The sequence below is a fragment of the Perognathus longimembris genome, chromosome 3 (assembly GCF_023159225.1).
Source record: "Perognathus longimembris pacificus isolate PPM17 chromosome 3, ASM2315922v1, whole genome shotgun sequence".
NCBI classification, from domain to species: domain Eukaryota; kingdom Metazoa; phylum Chordata; class Mammalia; order Rodentia; family Heteromyidae; genus Perognathus; species Perognathus longimembris.
This window is the reverse complement of record NC_063163.1, coordinates 87,758,511-87,776,092: the sequence shown is the minus strand read 5'-3', so window position 1 is coordinate 87,776,092 and position 17,582 is coordinate 87,758,511. Positions and strand designations below refer to the sequence as shown.

Here is a 17,582-nt window from a genome sequence, read left to right as displayed (position 1 = left end):
TTGAACACTTTGTTTGCCTTTTGTACTATTTACTGTTTTCCTGACCTTGAATCCTTTCCCTAGCCTGTTGCTTTGTTTCTGCAATTTTACCCAAGAGATTCTGAGGTATGAAGAGGACAGGCCATAACACAGAATTTAATATACAGCAGATTCTTTGCTTTACATTGTGATAGGAACATTTTATGGCAGCCTTGGGCAAATAATTTAATCAGGCCTATTTTCTACATTTAAAATTCAGACTAAAGAGTGAAAATAACCCAAGGCCTTATGATGTCAACAGTGACCTAGAGATACCACTGGCAAATCTGTGTGGAAACTGAAAGTTCATGTTCACTGAATTCAAGCTTAGAGAAAAATAAAACACTTATATTAGGTATAACTGCTCATAAAACACAAAACATTTCATTTCACATATTTAGCAATTGATTTAAATAAATACCATTAACATATAAAACACACTATACTGTTTTAAAAAGAATTTGTTTTATTTACCGAACCTGGGGCATATTAGATACACAACCAATTTACAACTTTTAATTCCATTTTGAAGTGTTTTCACACACTCACACAAAAAGAAAAACCCATGCAACAGCTGTGCTAAGATGAAACAGTCACCTTATCAATAAACTGTTGTGAGTATTTTCACCCAAGGTTGAAAAATTGTCCTGAACATGAAAACCTGTAACAAATTTAAATTAATTATATAAAACTGGTTACTTGTATTCCCCTTGCAAAGATCAAAAAAAAAATATACAAGTAACTAATATACATCAGTCCCAACATAATCCTGGATGCTTGCTCCCACACCAAAAGCAGATGCTCCCTTCATTTCAAACCATCATCAGAGGCCAAGAGAAAGTCTTTGTTTATAGAAAACAAAACTCACATGTGTCAAGAAAAAATAAGGAACAAAATGACCCAGGAGAAAACAGACAAAAACCCCTAATGCTGACACTGATGTTCAGTGCCCTGGCTAAAGTGGCTCTAAAGACCACTGACAAAAGTAAAATAATGGCTGTGTATCACTGCAAGAAAACCCAAGAGGCTTTAACCCTTTGACATCGAAATCCAGACTTTTCCAATTATACAAATGCCTACTTTCTCTGTGTCCAGAATAGAGAAAGGGAAGTGCCAGTGCAGGAAGGGCAGCTGGTGTTTGCCTAGACATCCAGAGAACTGGCTTTATTAATAGACTTTACAGTTAGGCAGAAACCAAAGTACAGTTATTAACTGCTGATAACTTTAGTGGAGGTGATTCAGTCCTAAAATTCAAGGGAAAAATATAAGGGGGTAGGGGGATAAGGAAATGTGTGTTGAGACAATTATGTTTAAATAAAATACAAGAAAAAGTATGCAAGTACCCATCTGGTAGCATGAGACTGGGAAAAAAATCCTGAGACTCAGTGGTGCTTCACATATGACTCATCAGGACTGGGCTCTCTCTCCTGATGCAGAGGCTGAGCGCATTCCAAGGGTGCAGTCATTTCAATGAAGGACTGCCATGCTCTGTGGGACCTCAACAATCTACATCTCATTTCGTAAACCAAAGCAAGGAAGATAGACTAAATTCCTGTATCTCATTTACAGTGTTTGAGTTCTGGAAGGACCTGTATGTAAATGAGAGGCAGCTTTCAAATAAGCAATCTCATGTCAATCAAATGCCAAATTTCTGCTGTAACTTTCTAAAGATTCCCCCTCCCCATACCTATTCATCAGAAATGAACATAAGCTGTGAATGTACAGATCAAAAAATGAAAATGTAGAAAATAAGGACATTATTATGACCAAGGTTTTGGTAAACAAGTGAATTATGAGTATGGATAACCAGAAAAAGGCCTTTAAACAACCCTCCGGACTTCAAAAAATCTCTTCAGGTAGTAGATCTGTCCCAATGTCATGGCAACTAGAACGAGAGCTTCAAAGAAGGACCAGAGGACCACTCTGCTGTTTGTGTTATCGTTTACTGTAGAGAACAAACACAGAATTAACAACAATCCTCCAAAGCAGCACAGGCAGCACAAATCCTCTCCTAGCCTTTACTCAAAGTGGTATGCGACCTTCATACGCCACAGAGACCCTAAGCAACTCTAAAAACGGCCTTCAAGTGTCACTTAGAGCCAGGTATAGGGGTCCACATCAGTAATCTCAGCTACGTAGGAAGCAGAGGCAAGAGAGTCTCAAAAAAAAAGAAGAGCTGAGCGGGGCACTGGTGGCTCACACCTGTAATCCTAGCTACTCAGGAGGCTGAAATCTGAGGATTGCAGTTTGAAGCCACCCCAGGTAATACTCCATGAAACTCTTATCTTCATTAAATGACTCAGAAAAGGCCAGAAGTGGTGTTGTGGCTCAAGTGGTAGAACACTAGCTTTGAGCATGGAGGCTTAGGAACAGCACCCAGGCCCTGTTCAAGCCCCAGGACAGGCAAAAAAAGAAAAGCTGGAGGCACAGCTCACAGGGGACAATAAACACTCTGAGTATAGCCAAACCCACGGTGCCTCTATAAGGGAATAGAACAGAGAGGCAAAGTGACTTGCCCAAGGCAAAACTTCTAGATTTAAAATCCAACCTTTCTCTCAGCAGTAAACTATCCTTACAGTCCTTTCTGCTCAGAGAATAAACTGTAACAACAACTTAAGGACTTATTTGAATATCTTAATTACATAGTAACCACTATCTCCCAAATCAAGATGTCAGTCTAAGTATCTTTCTCCTTAAATATGTATTCAACAAATATTTACTTAATACCTACTCTGTACTTGGGTATCTGTCCTGGTGGGAGAGGCCCCTCAGTCACATGGACCAATACTGATAGCTATTATCAGATAAACAACACAAACTATTCTCACCATTTATCTCACTTTCAGCTATGGATCTGATCCATAGGGTAAAGCTATGACTATTCTATACTAGTTTCTGATAGTTGCTTGCATTGCTTTTACTGTTGAGCTACTTTTGTAATATAGTCTACAGGTAGTTTCTGACTTTCTACAAAAGACCAAATATGGAAAACAATTTTAAGTAGCAACATAGTATTAATCACCTGAGTAACAACTATGGTTAACCAGAGTAACTATGGTTAACCAGAGGAAGTGGCACCGTGGCTCAAGTGGTAGAGTGCTGGACTTGAACACAAAGAATCTCAGGGACAGTGTCCAGACCCTGAGAGTTCAAGCCTCACAACCAACCAACAACAACAAAAAAAAAGATTAACTAGAGCTGGGAGCTGATGGGTCATACCTGTAATCCTAGCTATTCAAAAGGCTGAGAACTGAGGATCATAGTTCAAAGCCAGCCTGAAACTCTTATCTCCAATTAACCAACAGAAAACTAGAAATGTGTCTGTGGCTCAAAGTGGTAGAGTGCTAGACTTGAGCAGTACAGGTCAAGGCCAGCTCCAGGCCCTGAGTTCAAGTCCTATGGCAAACACACACACACATAAAAAGATTAATTAGCTGGGCACTGTGGCTCATGCCTCTTAGCTACTCGGGAGGTTGAGATCTGAGGGTCACAGTTCAAAGCCTGCCCAGACAGGAAAGTTCATGAGACTCTTATCTCCAATTAGCCACCAGAAAACTGGAAATGGAACTGTAGCTCGAAGTTGTGGAGCACTAACCTTGAGTGAAAAAGCTCAGGGACAACACTCAGGCCGATTTCAAGTCCCACAACCAACCAAAAAAAAAGGAAATGGCTGGGGATGTAGCTCAGTGATAGAGCAGCCTAGCAAGCACAAAGTCCTGAGTTCAAAACCCAGTACTCCTTAAAAAATAAAGTTTTAAAGCCAGACTTGGAGGAACACACCAATATACCAACAGCCTCAGCTATTTGGGAGAATGAGGCAGGAGAATTACTTGACCTCAAGAATTCAGGGCGAGCCCAGGAAACATCACAGTGAGCACTCAGTAGACTAAAGCAAGAGGATACTGAGTTTAGGCATATAGCAAGACTGTACTATCGCAAAAATAAAAGTTCTCAACTTGAGAGCATTTTGGATTTCAGGTTTTTAGATTAAGGACTCCTCATCCAGGAACATCTATGAAAACACTCCAAAATCTGAAAACTTCTGCAATCTAAAGCAATCCTGGGTTCCAAGCATTTATGATAAGGAATACTTAACATGTAATCCTTTCAACATGGACACTTATCAACTATTTATATAACCAACAGGCATTACCTCCACTCAAATGAAGAGCAAGACAAAAGGCTAGACAAACCTGAGGACAGGAAAACAGGCATGTTCTCAGGCCTTGACATTCTTACCAGCTTTGCATATACTTAAAGCCATCTATTGTAACATGCTGAAACTGCAAGGGATGCCTTAGCCCTCATATTTTGTCTAGTGTCTTCTCACCCCAGAATGAACTATGGCTCCAACTTGGAGCAAGTTAAACAACCATTGGGTCTCTGAAGAGTTTCTGCACCAACTTACTGGCTCTGTGTATCCTTTCCCGGACTTCCATGTACTCTTGTTCATGCTTTACAGCTGTCATTGCTACAGCCAGTTCATTAATCATTTCTTCTAGCTTGTTCTGGTGAGCTACAGAAAGATTTGAAAACTCGTTAGCAAACTGTTGGCAACCTCTCTGAGAAACACTTCATACAAAAGAAACCACTAATAGAAATGGTTCAGCCAGTGTGACAGATCATGCCTGTAACCCCAGTACTTAGTAGGCTGGCCTGGGCTATACAACAAGACCTTGTTTCTCACCACCACCACCACCCCCCCAAAAAAAGCCACACACAACCAGGCTCACACCCATAATCCCAGACTGGGCAGAAAAGTTTACTAGAGGACTGGGAATGTGGCTTAGCAGTAGAGTGCTTGCCTAGCATGCATGAAGCCCTGGGTTCAATTCCTCAGTACCACATATACAGAAAAAGCCAGAAGTGGTGCTGTGGCTCAAGTAGCAGAGCTCTAGTTTTGAGCAAAAGAAGCTCAGGGACAGTGCCCAGGTAAAAACAAACAAGGTTTACTAGACTCCCCCTCCTAAATAACCAGAAAATAGTTGGGCTGGAGGTATATGGTAGAATGCCAGCCTAACAAGTTTGAGGTTATGAGTTCAAACCTTGGGACCACCAAAAAAATATATAATAAAATCATGTAACAAAGCTGGACATGGTAGTGTACACCTCAATTCTAGTACTCAGGAGACTAACACAGGAGGATCAAGAGCTGAAGGCTGGGGTACACAGAAAGACACTTCTCAAAATTTTAAAAAACAAACAAAGGATAACCTAGCTGTGATGTTAACTTGGAACAAAATCAAATTTAAACCACATTTAAACTCTATATAGGGAAACACAAGGAAGAGATGGGTGGGAAAATCCAAACCAGATCAAACATTCTTTGGTGAGGCCGTGATGGTCTCACTGTCATGGACATTGTAAATAACAACAGCTCTTGGATGCAGAGGCTTCTAGCCACGTGTCCTCCTTACCTAGAGGAGAGCACATGCTCCTAGTGGGGCTGTATTAGGACAAGGATGAAAGAGCAGAGAAGGAACAACGTCCCAGGGAAATTATTTGCCCAACATCAGCCTCATCTGGAATTCCAACTTACCACTGATCATCCTAAGTTAGGAGAAACTCTAGGCCCCACAATTTAAGGTCAAGCAGCCCCTCATGACAGAAGGCTCCGCAACAGAAGGCTCAAGCTCAACATGGAACCTTTAGAGTAGATTTCTCAGAAGTGGCAAGGCTGACATTTCAGAATAAATGGGCCATGTTTGTTGTGAACACTGTCCAATGAACCAGAAGATGGGAAACAGTCTCCATCACCTCCAGCCCCCAGAAGCCAGCAGCACCAACCAACCCACCACAAGCTAGTCCTGAGAATCAAAAGTGTCTTCTGGTACTGCCATATGCCTTCAGGGGCAAAGTTCATTGCCTCCTCCCAATCCCCTTTGAGAACCAACAACTTTACAAGGCTCATTTTGACAGCTGCCATTCACTGACATTAATAAGCAAAAGCGAGATTAGGTATTATGTTAAAGGACTAAAGACATTCAATACCTACATTCTTCAGCCACTATTCTCTAGCCATTTAAATAGAATCCATTTTCAAAACATGAAGACCCACAAAGCCCTTCAAACTCCTAAATCTCAATAGCTAAGCCCCACATTATAGATGACCGAAAAACAAGCAATTACTACTAAGTACAATTCTCCAGATTTTCACAAATTTCAAAACCTAACAAAACGTTGCCTTCCTATTAGTACTCTACTAAATGGTTCATTATCTCAAATATACATCATATAAATACATAGAATGTATTAAACAACTTCCAAAAATCCTGGCACATAAAATGGGGGAAAAAACGGTGCTGGTAACCAATTTACACAGCCATGAGCGGGCTGGTGATATGATTCAGTGGTAAAACACCTAGCATGCACAGAGCCCTGGGTTTTATCCCCAATACAGCCAAGGGGGGAAAAAAAAGCCAAATAAATGAATGAGAGCCTGAGTTCAAGCCTCCAGAACAGGCACAAGAAGATGATGAAGGTACCTGTGACTCACCCCTGTAATCCTAGCTACTCAGGAGGGTGAGATCTGAGGATCGCAGTTCAAAGGAAGCCTGGGCAGGAAATGCTGTGAAACTCTTACCTCCAATTAACCACCAGAAAACCAGAAGTGGTGCTGTGGCTCAAAGTGGTAGAACACTAGCCTTGAGCAAAAAGAGCTCAGGGACAGGGCCCAGGCCAAGTTCAAGCCCCACAACCAACCAAAAAAAAATTTTTTTAAAGCTGTGTTCTTCCCATTATTAACTAAAATAATCTATCCCAATTTTTCAAAAATTCAACAACAACAAAAAAATCAAATTAGTTGCAGGGGTTTTTTTTAAAGAGAGGGAAATAAACATATTTTCATGCCAACAAAGTGAGATTAAAGGGAAGGAAAGCAGAAATTAGACTTGAGCAAACAAAGTAACACAAAAAGCAATCCACATACCATCCCAGGTATCTCCACCACCTAAAGGAAAGTATAAGGCAGAAACAAGACCAACAGAAAGTTCAGAAAACTACTGTCTATGAATGAGCAAATAAAAGTATATAACAATGAGGACTAGCAAGTTCACAGAACAGTGAGATACAGGGAACCTGGAGGCTTGCAAGGTCACAAAGTGACAAGGAAAAACCGTCAGAAGGGGCAATCATGATATGAGGACTCAGAATACAGAATTCATTTCCAGAAACTTTTGCTAATAATTGAGAGACTTGAATGAGTAAAAACCCCCAGAGGGTTTTTGACTTTATGGACAAAGAATAACCACAGAATAAGGACTCTGATAGGTAGATTAGATATGTGTAAGGTAACACAGGCCTTACCCTCTGTTTCCATGTCTTGTCCTTTGGGAGCCTCTCCTATATCAATGGTGAACATCACTATCTTTGGAGTCATGGTAGACATCCTGTTACTGAAACAAAACTTGTACGTTCCATCCATGTGTGCAGCAAATGTGTACTTGCCACTGGACTCTCGGTCTCCTTTATAAATGCCTTTATTATCCGGACCTGTGATCTGGAGATAGAGGAGAGACAGAAAATTCACAAAACATGTAAAATTACAAACCTCAGTAGAAAAATCACTAATAGGTAACTCACTTAGCTTCACCTCCTAAGCAGTGGTAAACACTTCAGGCCACATTTCCCCACTTAATAGGACAAGGGTAGACCAGAAGGCTGTCTAAAGCACTTTTCAGCCTTGACTGACACACCCTGCAGGAAACAGAAGCAACATCTCCCTCTCTCTTCTAACACACACACACCAACAGACATGCTGACATGTCACTGGTACCAAAACGCAAAAAGAAATCTGGGTAATCCTTACAACACCCCATTTCAAGGTTTTTTGATGATTACTATCAAACATTGAAGAATGTGCTTATCTGATATGCAGTCATGACTTAAAAGGGCACCTGACAGCTGGGCACTAGTGGGTCAAGCTTGTAATCCTAGCTACTGAGGAGTCTGAGATCTGAGGATTACGGTTAGAAGTCAGCCAAGGCAGAAAAGTCCCTGAGACTTTTTTTTTAATTTATTAATTAAAATTTTTTGATAAGGTGTTGTGCAAAAGGAGTACAGTTACATAATAGGGCAGTGTGCACATTTCCTGTGATATCTTACAACCTGTTTTTCTTTCCCTTCCCTAGGTTAGGTAGACATATATACAATACAGTGTACCAAAAACATATACAGTAGCCACATGGCCTACACCAAAGGAAATTCACCTAGGACTTAAATATAACGTCAACAATAGTTTGCTTATCCTTGCTTATCCCGAGACTCTTAATCTCCAATAAACTACTCAGAAAAAAAAAGAAAGAAAGAAGTGGTGCTGTGGCTCAAGTGATAGAACACTAGCCTAGAACACAAAGAGGCTCAGGGGCAGTGCCCAAGGCCAGCAAAAAAAAAAAAAAAAAAGCCCAGGACAGGCCCCAGGCTGTCACCAAATCAGCTGTTAGGTCCTCCAGTCAAGTCAGTTCCTTTTACAGTCCACGTCAACTATGGGAGACTGGAGCGCTGATTAGTCCTCTTGGCTACTGAAAGCAGCCTCTCCTAACTTCTGGCTCACTTGTGTTGTGCAATCTCTGCCATTCTACCATCCTTCACTGTCAAAATGGAAGCTCCTACGGCCAATTAGTCATACTTTAAGGCAAATTCAACTATTGGTATTTGATTTAAAAAAAAAAGAAAAAGGGCAGCAAATCATGTCTTGCTGGAGGGGTTTGTTTTGTTTGGGTTACACATATACATATAGGTTTATATATATATATTAGATAGATACAGGTGGAGATCCTAGAAATGCTTATTTCTTCAAATGCGTCTGTTTTCTGGTTACTTGAGATTATATACTCCCAAGATAAAACGCTGGACCCGAATCCACATCTCTGCCAGGCAGAACCGACAAAACATGATATTTGGTATCGGGCCATTTGCTCAGAAGCAGATAGGATGTTAAGATCCTTTCTTCGCACCGGCAAGAAAGAAATGAAGGAAAAAATGCTGCTGCTGGGCCTTCCGCCATACTTTCTCGTTTACTTAAGCAGAAGTTTGCGAAGCCTTTAAGACGACAGGCAGCGGGGTGGCATCGGTTGCCGGCGCCCGACAAGCGCTTTCAGGGCACAGAGCCGACACGCGGAGCGAGGTCCCCGAAGCTCGGCTGCGCCGCGCCGGGACCTGCAGCGGGGAAACCGGAAGCGGGTCGACCCGGGACAGGTTCGGGAGCCGGAGGGGCCCCCCCGAGCCGCGAGGCCGGGACGTTGGGGGGTCGTCGGGCCGAGGGGCGTCGTCAGGCCGAGGGGCGTTGGACCACTCCAGGACGCCGCGTCCCCGAATCCCCTCGCCGCGCCAGGCCGCGCGCGCGCGTCCCCGCCGCCGCCGCCCCCCCAGGCCGCGCGGCCCGGCGCCCGCACCTCCACATCGATGTCCAGGAAGCCGCCCTCCGCCACCTCGAAGATGAGGCCCATCTTGGTGCCCGAGGTGACCCGCTCGAAGAAGCACTCCTCGGCGTGCGCATCGATGCTAACGAAGTAGCCCGAGGCCGTGGCCAGGAGGGCGGCCAGGAGCACCAGCAGCTCGGCGGGCGTCACCATGGTGGGGCAAGGGCCGAAGCCTGGAGCGGCACTCGGCCTCCACAGCTGCCGCCGCCGCCGCCAACGCCGCCACCGCCTCAGCCCCGCCCCTTCCGGCTGCGCCACCCGAGGAGCTGACGCGGGCGCCGCGGATTGGACGGCACCGGCCGCTGCCACGTAACGGACGTACGGCGGCCGCCGAGGGACGCGCGCGTCCGCGCAGCTGGAACCTGGAAGGCGGAAGGACAGATACGGTCGTTCCGGGATTCTTCTGGTCCCCGGATCCTCGCGATGTTCAAACCACAGTACACGCGCGCTTTTCCAGGAGGCTGTAGTATGGGAGCGCCCCTGTCCCGGGTCGCCCGGGAAGTGGGTAACGGAAGCACCGTGGCGGGGGCCGAAGTCAAGAGGCCTGAGGGCCTTCCTCCCCCCCCCCCACCTCCTCCTGCTAATCTGACGGTCTTCCGCCCCCCCCCCCCCTCCGCCGGCCTCCTGCTATTCTGACGGTCTTCCGAGACTCCCGTTTCGGAAAGGCACTCTATCCTCACCCACCTGGTTGACTCCTGGGGTTTCACATCTTTTTTAAAGGCCTGGGATGGGGCTGGGGCTGGCTATATGGCCTAGTGGCAAGAGCGCTTGCCTCATATATGTGAAGCCCTAGGTTCGAGTCCTCAGCACCTTATATATGGAAAAGGCTCAAGTGGCAGAGTGGTAGCCTTGAGCAAAAAGAAGCCAGGGACAGTGCTCAGGCCGAGTCCAGTCCCCAGGACTGGCAAAATAAATAAATGTATAAAAGGCCTGGGGCGCCGTTGTCCCACGACTGTAATCCGGGCAATTCTGGAGGCTGAGCTCAGGATCGTGACTGTAATCCAGGCAATTCTGGAGGCTGAGATCAGGATCGCGGTTTGAAGCCAACCAAGGCAGGAAAGTCCCTGAGACTCATCTCCAGTAAACCACCAAAAAGCCAGAAGTGGAGCTGTGGCTCGAAGTAGTAGAGCATTAACTTTGAGTGAATAAAGCTAAAGGACAGAGCTGGGGATATGGCTTAGTGGTAAGAGTGCTTGCTTCGTATACATGAGGCCCTGGGTTCAATTCCCCAGCACCACATATACAGAAAAAAATGGCCAGAAGTGGCGCTGTTGCTCAAGTGGCAGAGTGCTAGCCTTGAGCAAAAAGAAGCCAGGGACAGTGCTCAGGCCCTGAGTCCAAGCCCCAGGATCGGCCAAAAAAAAAAGCTAAAGGACAGTATGCAAGCCCGAACTATGCATACACACACCAAAAAAATCAAGACAAAACAGGAATGCAACTTTTTTCTACTGTATGTGTATATTTCAATTGCAAAATTAAAAAATTACCCTGTTGGATACTTTGTATGCATGTGTGGAAATGCAATGAAACACCCCTTGAGAAACTAATGTATACTAATAAGTGATTTTAAATTTTTATGTTTAAATTCTCCCAAAGTGGAATTCTGTTTTCCCAAGTCTTGCTACCTGTCCATACTCCCTTAGCTCTTGCAAGCTACAAGGATTGACTTTTCTGACCCCTACCTCCTAGCATTCTCTTTTTCATTCCTCAAAATTCAAAATATCATCTCTCCTCTCTGAAAGTTTCCAGATATCCTTCTCCCTGGGACTTACGCCCCTTCTTCTGAGCTTGCAAGGCATATTGCTTGGTTCTGAACTAGATGTTTTCTAATCTGGCTCACTTGGAGGTTGTCTTGGCATATATACTGTTTAGGGTCACAACAGACTTTACTCCTTACAAATTAATTTATTGAGCGACCCAGACATCAGAAGCCTGAGTTGCTATTCCATATTTGCACAAAATTGCATTGTGTTCCCTGGCTTCTGAGTCTCAGTTTGCTTTTCTGCAAATAGGGTTGATAGGGGGCAGCAGTGGGCCAGTTTCCAGGTTTCAACTTTAGATGACACGAAACATCCACTCCCTGCTGTAAAGACCACCAGCCTGTCCTCTCTCACCCCACCCCACTCCCACCCTAATGATGTCATTCTCAGGTAATATTTTCCCATACAGTCAGCAGGTAGATGCCAGCATTTCCTATCTTAAGGTTTGTGTCCAAGCTGCCTAGTACTCTAGGGGAAAGGGATATGTCTTTACTAACGTGTGTGTGCACGCACCTGTGTGTACTGAAGCTTGAACTTGGTTAATTGAAGATAAAAGTCTCATGGAGGGGCTGGGAATATGGCCTAGTGGCAAGAGTGCCTGCCTCATATACATGAAGCCCTGGGTTCCATTCCTCAGCACCACATATATAGAAAATGGCCAGAAGTGGCGCTGTGGCTCAAGTGGCAGAGTGCTAGCCTTGAGCAAAAAGAAGCCAGAGACAGTGCTCAGGCCCTAAGTCCAAGGCCCAGCACTGGAAAAAAAAAAAAAAAAAAAAAGTCTCATGGACTTTCCTTCCCAGGCTGGCTTTGAGCCATGATCCTCAGATCTCACCACCTGAGTAGCTAAGATTGCAGGTATGAGTTACCAACACAGGGCTTTAGCTTCCACATTCTAAAGTAGAAATTCTTCAAAGTCAGAGACTGCATTCCTGTACCCAAAACAGTGACTGGCACGTAGTAGGTTCCCAGTAAAAGATTTTTGTCACGATTGGGAATGTAGCTCAATAGAGTGCTTGCCTAGAATGCACAAAATGCTGGGTTTGGTTCTTCAGTACCACATAAACAGCACTATGGCTCAAGTGGTAGAGTGCTAGCCTTAAGCAAAAGAAGCGCAGGGACAGTGCCCAGGCCTAACTTCAAGCCCCAAAACTCGCAAAAAAAAAAAAAAAAAGATTTTTGTGGTGGTACTGGGGATTGAACCCAGATCCTCATACACAAGCACGCTACCATTTGAGCCACACACCCAAGACTTCAGAAGTCTGAGTTTATTGCAAACTGAAAGGAAACAAACTTCCCAGAAGAAAAGGCAGTGGGGATGGACCTGGTTATTCCTCCCAGTTCATTTTGTTTCTGAGGTAGAATGTTGCTATGTTGCCAGGGCTGGTCTTGAACTTATGTTTCTGCTTCCCAAGTAGCTGGGATTACAGGCATGTACCATCACGCCCAGCTCTCAGTAAATATTTTTTTTCTCTGCCAGTCTTGGGGCTTGAACTTAGGGCCTGGGCACTGTCCCAGAGCTGCTTTTTTTTTTTTTTTTTTGGCCAGTCCTGGGCCTTGGACTCAGGGCCTGAGCACTGTCCCTGGCTTCTTTTTGCTCAGGGATAGCACTCTGCCACTTGAGCCACAGCGCCACTTCTGGGCATTTCATGTATATGTGGTGCTTGGGAATCGAACCCAGGGCTTCATCTATTCGAGGCAAGCACTCTTGCCACTAGGCCATATCCCCAGCCCCTCAGTAAATATTTAATTAATGCCCAGCACTCAGCTGATTATGTGGTTGAGAAAATTTCTAAGGTAATCATGCAAAGCACTTTGGACAGTGTCTGGTGCACAGTAACTATTTAGCAAACATTAAGTAATGGTCCTATAGCATTTAATGTCTGCTAGAGGCTGTCTAACACAGTCACTTAGATTTCACAATAGACCAGAACAATCAGTGTGCCACATTACTTGGGAATGCTGGGGGGCAATTCTAACCAGATTTGCACAGTAAGCTGAACAATACCTGAATGACCTGATTCTATACCGTGTACCTGCTGGAGGAAATGCTCTAAGTAGTAAAATTATTCACCAGGATATTTTCTTTTTTTTTTTTCTTTTTCTATATATGTGGTGCTGAGGAATTGAACCCAGGGCTTCATGTATATGAGGCAAGCCCTTTTACCACTAGGCTATATTCCCAGCCCCCACCAGGCCATTTTCTATATGAATAGAGTAGTGGATGAGACAGACCAGGACCTTCCCTATCTAATAATTCATGATGAGTCTGGAAATTTGTCAGTTAAGATCTTTGGAGCCAGCTGTGGAGACTCCTTGTAATATCAGCTTTTTTCCCCTTCTGGTCCTAGGATTTGAACTTTGCCTGGGCACTGTCCCTGAGCTTCTTTTGCTCAAGGCTCACTCTACCACTTGAGCCACAGTGCTACTTCCAGCTTTTTCTGTGTATGTGGTACTAAGGAATCAAACCCAGGGCTTCACACATGCTTGGCAAGCACTCTATGACTGAGCTACATTCCCAGCTATTGAAGAGGCAGAAATCAGGAGGTTCACATTCCAGACCAGACTGGGGTGGGAGGGGTGAAGTTAGCAAGACCAAATATCAACCAATAATCCCAGCAAGGTAGAGCATCTGTAAGCCCAGCTACCAGGTAAGATAAGTGGTCCAGGGGCTGGGGATATGGCCTAGTGGCAAGAGTGCTTGCCTCGTATACATGAGGCCCTGGGTTCGATTCCCCAGCACCACATATACAGAAAATGGCCAGAAGTGGCGCTGTGGCTCAAGTGGCAGAGTGCTAACCTTGAGCAAAAAGGAAGCTAGGGACAGTGCTCAGGCCCTGAGTCCAAGGCCCAGGACTGGCCAAAAAAAAAAAAAAAAAGTGGTCCATGCTGGTCAGGTAAAAATGTGAGACCTGGTAAAGCTGTGACTCAAATGGTAGAGGACCAACTTTGAGAAACAAATAAATCATGCTCCTGATTTCAAGCCTCACTACCAGTACACACACATATGTGCATGCACACACAAACACACCACACATGCACATCTGTGTGCACACACACAGAGTGAGACCCTATGTGAAAAATAACTAAATAACTAAAGCTGATAAGTGGCCTGTGGATATTGCTCAAGTGGCCATACTGTAATACAGCTACAATTTGACCTAAACTAGCATCAATAAAGGGAGATTTTATTTGTGCCAGGTACTGAAACAAGGCATAGGTTTTTCAGCCTTCTCTCAGTCCTCCTCCTCTCCCTTGTGTGCTTTGTGTTTAGGTTCTCAGCAAGAGCAAGAGAGCAGTCAGCTGTCTTGTTTTATTCTCCAAGTTCAAGAACCGATTTGGAGGGGTGGAATGGAGGAAAGATCTCACTGTGACCAATCATGACGCACACAGCAATTCTGACGTCCTGATTGGCCAGGCCTGGGTGATAAGCACTCACCTGAAGAACATATACTGACAGGGAACCCAGAGTGGTTACTCTGAGGAAACCAAGGTTCTGTTTAGATGGTGTTTGCCACTGGGAACTGGTGGCTCAAGCCTGTAATTCTCGCAACTCAGGAGGCTGAGATCTGAGGATTACAGTCCAAAGTCGGACTGGGCAGGAAAGTCCTTAAGACTCTTATAACCACCAAAAAAAAAAAGTGGCACTGTTTCTCAAAGTGATAGAGGGCTAGCCTTGAGCAAAAGAGGCCAGGGACAGTGCTCAGACCCTGACTAAGCCCAAGCTCCAGGACTGGCCAAAAAAAAAAAAATAGTACTAACCATAATTAAACTAATTAATTACTTAGGAAAGTCTCTGGGATAAGGAATGTCCAGATACTCAGAACTGAGTGGAGGAAAAACATTGATACTTTCCATGCTGTTTTGCTTTCACCCTTAAGTTGAGCTAAAAGGATACAGCATTTGTGTGTGTGTGTGTGTGTGTGTGTGTGTGTGTGTGTGTGTATGGTACTGGGATTTGAACTTCAGGCCTTACACTTACTTGCTTACTAAGCTGGCACTCTCCCACTTGAAGACAAGACGTCTTTGATGACATTTCTGGTGTAGAATGATGAAATAATTACATCAAAATGGTCCATCCATGAGACAGGTGCTATGGGCTCATGCCTGTAATCCCAGCTTCTCAAGGGTCTGAGATCTGCAGATCACAGTTCAAAGCCAGATGGGCAGGAAAGTCTGTGAGACTCTTATGACCAATTACCACCAAAAAAACCCAAAAGTGAAACTGTGGCTAAAAGTGGGAGATTGGGGCTGGGAATTTAGCTCAGCAGAAGAGCGCCTGCCTGGCAAGCGCAAGGCCCTGAGTTCGGTCCTCAGCTCTGGAAAAAAAGAAAAAATAGGAGATTGCGGTCGGGGAATATGGCCTAGTGGTAGAGTGTTTGCCTCATAGACATGAAGCCCTGGGTGCAATTCCTCAGCTCCATATATATATATATATATATCTCCAAAAGTGGCGCTGTGGCTCAAGTGGTAGAGTGCTATCTTTGAGCAAAAAGGAGCCAGGAACAGCACTCAGGCCCTGAGTCCAAGCCCCAGGACTGGAAAAAGAAAATTTTTTTTTAAGTAGGAGATTGCTAGCCTCAAGGAAAAGAGCTCAGGTACAGCACCCAGGCCCTGAGTTGAAGCCCTAAGACTGCAAAAATAAAAAGTGTGTGTATATGTGTACGTACATATATATACACACACATACAGATATACAGTATATACATTTATATTATTATATACATATATATGGGGCTGGGAGCAGTGAATCACACCTATAATCTCAGCTACTGGGCAGGCTTCAGAAACAGGAGGATCATAATTCAAGGCCAGCCTGGGCAAAAAGTTAGTGAGAGTCAATCTCAATTAATAAGCTAAAGAATCGATTCATATTTGTAATCTCATCTATTCAAGAGGCAGAAGTAGGGGGATTGAGGTTAGAGAATGGCCAGGGCAAAGCAAAGACCCTACCTCAACAAAGTTAAAGCAAAAGGACTTGGGATATGGCTCAAGTGGTAGATCCCTTGCCTAGCAGATATGAAGTCCTGAGTTCAAGCTCTGGTACCACCAACACTGAAGTAATCTACAACCACCCGCACTGTGTCAAATTACAGGAGGAAAAGGAAGAGGAGGAAAAGATGCAAAACTACAGTAGAAGCGATGGCAGAGGGTGGAATGGGTTTCAGTCCTAGGATTAGCCAAAAGGACCAGGCAGGGCAGCAGGAGTAGCTGTGATCATAGCTGCTCAGACACCTGCGGGCTGCTGGTGCTCAGGAAAGAGCAGAGGCAAAGCACACTGGAGTCTGTTTAGGCTCTGGTGTGGTTTCTCAGGCCCCAGTGGCCTGATTTTTCTAGGAAGCAATGACTTCTCCTTCCACAGAATCACTGCTGCTCTGGCCCTGTGCCAGCGGGAGGATCTCAGGGTGAGGAAGTATCTGTCATCTGTCTGCCTGTGATTTTTTTTCTCCTCCTACCTCTCTCTGGACTATTCTCTATCCAAGTCTACTGCTGGTATCAGCAAATCTCTTCTCTTACCTGTGACCAGAAGGAGCACGTTGTGAAGTCATCCTAGGCACTCCTTCAAGTCTATCATCATCATCATCATCATCATCATCATCATCATCTATTTTGCTGCAAGTACTGAGACTTGAACTTGTAGCCTCACACTCTCAGCCTTTTTTGCTCAAGGCTGGCCCTCAACCACTTGAGCCATAACTCTACTTCCCGCTTTAGTAACTTATTAATTGGAAGATAAAGAGCTTCTCAGATTTGTCTGCCTGGGCTGGTTTCAAACCTCAGGCCTCAGATCTCAGCCTTTTGAATAGCTAAGATTACAGGTGTGAGCTTCAGATACCTGGCTCAGTACTGTAATTATTTTTTTCTTTCAGGCAGGGTCGTCCCCATGTAGCTCAGGCTAGCCTCCAACTTAGGATACTCCTGCCCCTGCCTCCAGAGTTGCTGGGATTATTTACAGATATGCACTTCTATGTTCAGCTAGCCCCGAAAACATTTTTAGTTAATTGTAAAACACTCAATATTTCAACTTCTTTTCCTAGCTGTGGATGCTAGGCAGGGCTGTACCATTGAATTACATCCCAGCTCCTTATTAAACACACACACACACACACACACACACACACACACACATACACACACGTGCCATGTTGGGATGGCACTTAAGATCCCTTTCTTCCACGACCCCGGCGCATCTGTGACCTGGGCGGCTGGAGTCAGGAGGGCGGTGAGGGGCGGGAGGGCTGTCCTGGAGAGGTCGGGGACGCCGGGATCCCTCCCTAGCGGTGTTTATTCACAAAGGGCCGCCAGGGTCTTGGCTCGGCGGCTTTGGGGACCAAGGACCCTTCGCACCGTCTCTCTCCACTGCGGGCCCCGGCCGGGGCGCAGGGTC

At 44.9% G+C, this 17,582-nt stretch overlaps 1 protein-coding gene across 1 annotated transcript; it reads right to left on the bottom strand.

Moving 5' to 3' along the window:
- Window positions 1–461: 461 nt before the first annotated feature.
- On the bottom strand, window positions 462–9,680 carry Tmed2 (transmembrane p24 trafficking protein 2). The gene is made up of 4 exons (XM_048343121.1): window positions 9,411–9,680; window positions 7,324–7,516; window positions 4,427–4,534; window positions 462–1,963 (listed from the first exon to the last, which is right to left on the bottom strand). The coding sequence occupies exons 1-4, from the start codon at window positions 9,588–9,590 to the stop codon at window positions 1,839–1,841; spliced, it is 606 nt and encodes a 201-aa protein (XP_048199078.1). The 5' UTR covers window positions 9,591–9,680; the 3' UTR covers window positions 462–1,838.
- Window positions 9,681–17,582: the final 7,902 nt, after the last annotated feature.

Coding starts and splice junctions, on each gene's coding strand:
- Tmed2 (XM_048343121.1), bottom strand. CDS start 9,590: ATGGTGACGCCCGCCGAGCTGCTGGTGCTCCTGGCCGCCCTCCTGGCC. Junction 4,535..7,323: donor ACAAGACATGGAAACAGAGG/GTAAGGCCTGTG, acceptor ATCTTTCTGTAG/CTCACCAGAACAAGCTAGAA. Junction 1,964..4,426: donor GGAAAGGATACACAGAGCCA/GTAAGTTGGTGC, acceptor TGTTCTCTACAG/TAAACGATAACACAAACAGC.